The 3555-nt window shown below is 35.2% G+C and overlaps 1 protein-coding gene across 1 annotated transcript in view; it reads left to right on the top strand.

Moving 5' to 3' along the window:
* LOC107696947 (ankyrin repeat and SAM domain-containing protein 1A) overlaps nt 1–3555 on the top strand; it is a gene marked incomplete at its 3' end in the record, with an annotated part of 137257 nt that overhangs the window by 67878 nt on the left and 65824 nt on the right. The window contains exon 6 of the mRNA XM_016497519.1: nt 2981–3277. Within this exon, the coding sequence (XP_016353005.1) occupies nt 2981–3277 (297 nt within the window). The remainder of the gene's footprint in view (nt 1–2980; nt 3278–3555) is intronic.

Here is a 3555-nt window from a genome sequence, read left to right on the forward strand (position 1 = left end):
CCATCACCTTCAACTCAACCTTGCCAAGACAGAACTGCTTGTGGTTCCATCAAACCCATTGTTTCATCACAATTTCACCATCCAGTTAGGCACATCAACCATAACGCCTTCAAAAACAGACAGAAACCTTGGAGTTATTATTGATGATCAGCCCCTTTACCTAAATGCATTACTTCAGACTTATGTGCCCACTAGAAGCTTGCATTCTGCAAGTGAATGGTGCATTATTGTGCCATCCCAAAGAGGCACAAGATAACTTTCACAGACTTTTACATTAAATGTTCCCTCCTGGTGGAATGACCTGCCCAACTCAGTCCGAGCAGCTGAGTCCTTAGCCATCTTCAAGAATCGGCTAAAAACACATCTCTTCCATCTTTATTTGACCCTCTAACTCTAGCACTCCCTATTCTAAATCTATTCTTTATAAAAAAAGCCCCTTTTAGACTTGCACTCTATTTATTTACTAACTGCTTGTTTTCTTTAAAAAAAAAAACCCTACACTTGCTTCTCTAATCTTTTTGCATTCTATCTATTTGTTTTCTTTTTATTTATTATACAATTATAATTCTGACTTTCTGACTTCTGATTAACGAAAGCAAACAAGACCTCTAACACTAGCTTGCTCTATTCTTTTTCTATTCTATCGGTTTTCTTTTTATTTATTATATGATTTTAAAAAAACCTTGCTACGTGTGCTGCGTTAGGCTAAGTGAGACTTGTTATAGCACTTGCATATCATTGCTCTTTTGTTGATTTTGATTGCTTCCATTGTCCTCATTTGTAAGTCGCTTTGGATAAAAGCGTCTGCTAAATGACTAAATGTAAATGTAAATATATTAGTATCACTAATAATAATAATAATAATAATAATAATTGTACAATTAAATTATTTTTTGTGTATTATATCATTAACCACAACAACAACAATTATAATGACAAAAATTACACAAAATAGTTTTGTTAATATTGGTAATATAATAATTATATTTAAACAACAACAACAAAAATTATAATCATAATAAATTGTACAGTTAAATTATTTTGTATTAATATAATTATCATCATCATCAATAATAATAATAATAATAGTGATGATATAATAATGAAAATATAAATAATAATGGATAAAAATTGTACAATAAACATATTTTGTATTCATATTAAAATAATGTTAAAAACAAACAAACAATACAGTTTAATATGTAATAATAATAATAATAATTAATAATAAAAATAAATATAATAGATAAAAATTGTACAATAAATATTTTGAATCCATATCAAAATAATGTTAAAAGCAAGCAAGCAAACAAAGACACAAACAAATACATACATACATACATACATAAATACATAAATGCACAATACAGAATCTTTCTCTCTTTTTTGACTTCTCTATTTATTTTTTTTTTAGGATCCATTATGTATTTTCACAATATGGATGCAATGGAGTATGTCTGTGTGCACAGTGAGAGAGAGAGAGTGTGTGTGTGTGTGTGTGTGTGTGTGTGCGTACTGGTATATATGGTTTATGAGGACACTTCCTGTGTCCCCGTAAAACAAAAGGCTTAAAAAACATACAAAACGGTGTTTTATGAAATTCAAAAATTGCCAGTAGTTTTCTGTAAGGGGTAGGTTTAGGTGTAGGGTTGGTGTAGGGCGGTAGAACAGTTTGTACCGTATAAAAACCATTACGCTTATGGAGAGTCCCCATAAACCACAAATGCAAGTGTGTGTGTGTGGGTGTGTGTGTGTGTTTGTGTGTGTTACAGCATGCTTTACCTTCTCTAATTATTTAGTTCTGGGGTGTGGTCACCAAACCAACACATCACTCATTTTCATTCATGCCCCCATCTCTGCCCAAACACACACACACACACACACACACACACACACACAGATCTCTGAGAGGACATTCACATTCATCCAATCAAAAAGTATGAAATCATTCCCCTAGTGTGTACCATCAAAGCTCAAGTCAGAGTGTTTTAGAGCTGCAGGGTGTTTAGTGTGTAACTCCATATTTATACACTGAAGATTTCACTAATTCAGTTAGCAAACAAAGCAAATATAAGAGCGCCCTCTAGTGGGCAGGGTTTCAATACTGTTTCTTACAGTAAATTTGGTCTTTTGTCTAAAATTGTCTCTAATATAAGCATCATATTTCAGTCTACGTTATCTGGCAAGGACCCAATAAATTGATCAAAAGTGACAAATATTTTGTAACTTTATAAAAGTTTTACTATTTCAAATAAATATCATCCATTTCAACTTTGTATAACAGTTTCCACAAAAATATGAAGCAGCACAATTGTCTTCAACACTGGAAATAACAAGTGTATCAGAATGATTTCTGAAGGATCATGTGACACTGAAGACTGGAGCTGAAAATTCAACTTTGCATTACAGGAATAAATAGCATTTTCAAATGTATTTACATAAAAAAACATCTTATATTTTAATAATATTTCACAATATTACTCTGTTTACTGTATTTTTTGATCAAATAAATGCAGCCTTGATGAGCAGAAGAGACATCAAAAGATCATACCGATCTAAAACTTTTGAGCCACTCGTGATGTGTGAATAAAAAATATAAATTCCCCAAGCATAAACATTTAACAAAAATAAGTTGGATGGGTTATAAATAGTATATTTACATGCAGTGTTCAAAATCAAAATTCAAATGCAAACACTGATTTGTATGATTGCAGATCTTGTCACGTCGTCTGCATACGGTCAAGCTTGCATGTTCTTCTCTGCTCTGTGTCTTTCTCCATAAAATACTTGGATGAATAAGGGTGTCATTCATGTAAATTCATAAATTCAGTCAGGTGTTTGGCTGCTGTGGTTTGTCCCAAAAGTTATGAATCTTCCACAGTTCTGCTCTGTTTTTGATTCATTCTCCAAAAAGTCAGCTTTATTGCAAAGCTATGTCCATCAACATCTCCCTCTCCTGTCCTCATCCCTCTCTCCGCAGAACAACGACAACGAGACGCCGCTGCACTGTGCGGCTCAGTACGGACACACTCAGGTGGTGCAGCTGCTGCTGGAGGAGCTGACCGACCCCACCATGCGCAACAACAAGTTTGAGACGCCGCTCGACCTGGCTGCGCTCTACGGCCGGCTGGAGGTGGTCAAACTTCTGCTCAGCGCTCATCCCAACCTGCTCAGCTCCAACACCAAGAAACACACCCCTCTCCACCTGGCCTCCCGCAACGGACACCTGGCCGTGGTGGAGGTGCTGCTGGCCGCTGGCGTGGATATCAACTACCAGGTGAGGACGGGCAGATCTGAGCGGGATCAGGGTCTGTGCTGAATTTTCAACACACTGTTTATGTCAATCTCACATTCAGGAATCGAGCAATTATTCACATTCAAGCACTCAAGACGTTTTGGGATGAAATTGCATAGTAGTTCTGTACTTAACTTGTGCTGCATTATGTACATTTTCTGTATGCAAGGACTAACAGAAGTTCCTTGTCAAACTGCCAAATTATAGGACTTTTTTTTTTTTTTTTTTTTTTTTACATAAAATTGGTTTAAAACTGCATT

Source organism: Sinocyclocheilus anshuiensis, unplaced genomic scaffold, assembly GCF_001515605.1.
Source record: "Sinocyclocheilus anshuiensis isolate Anshui unplaced genomic scaffold, SAMN03320099.WGS_v1.1 scaffold130, whole genome shotgun sequence".
Taxonomy (NCBI): Eukaryota; Metazoa; Chordata; class Actinopteri; order Cypriniformes; family Cyprinidae; genus Sinocyclocheilus; species Sinocyclocheilus anshuiensis.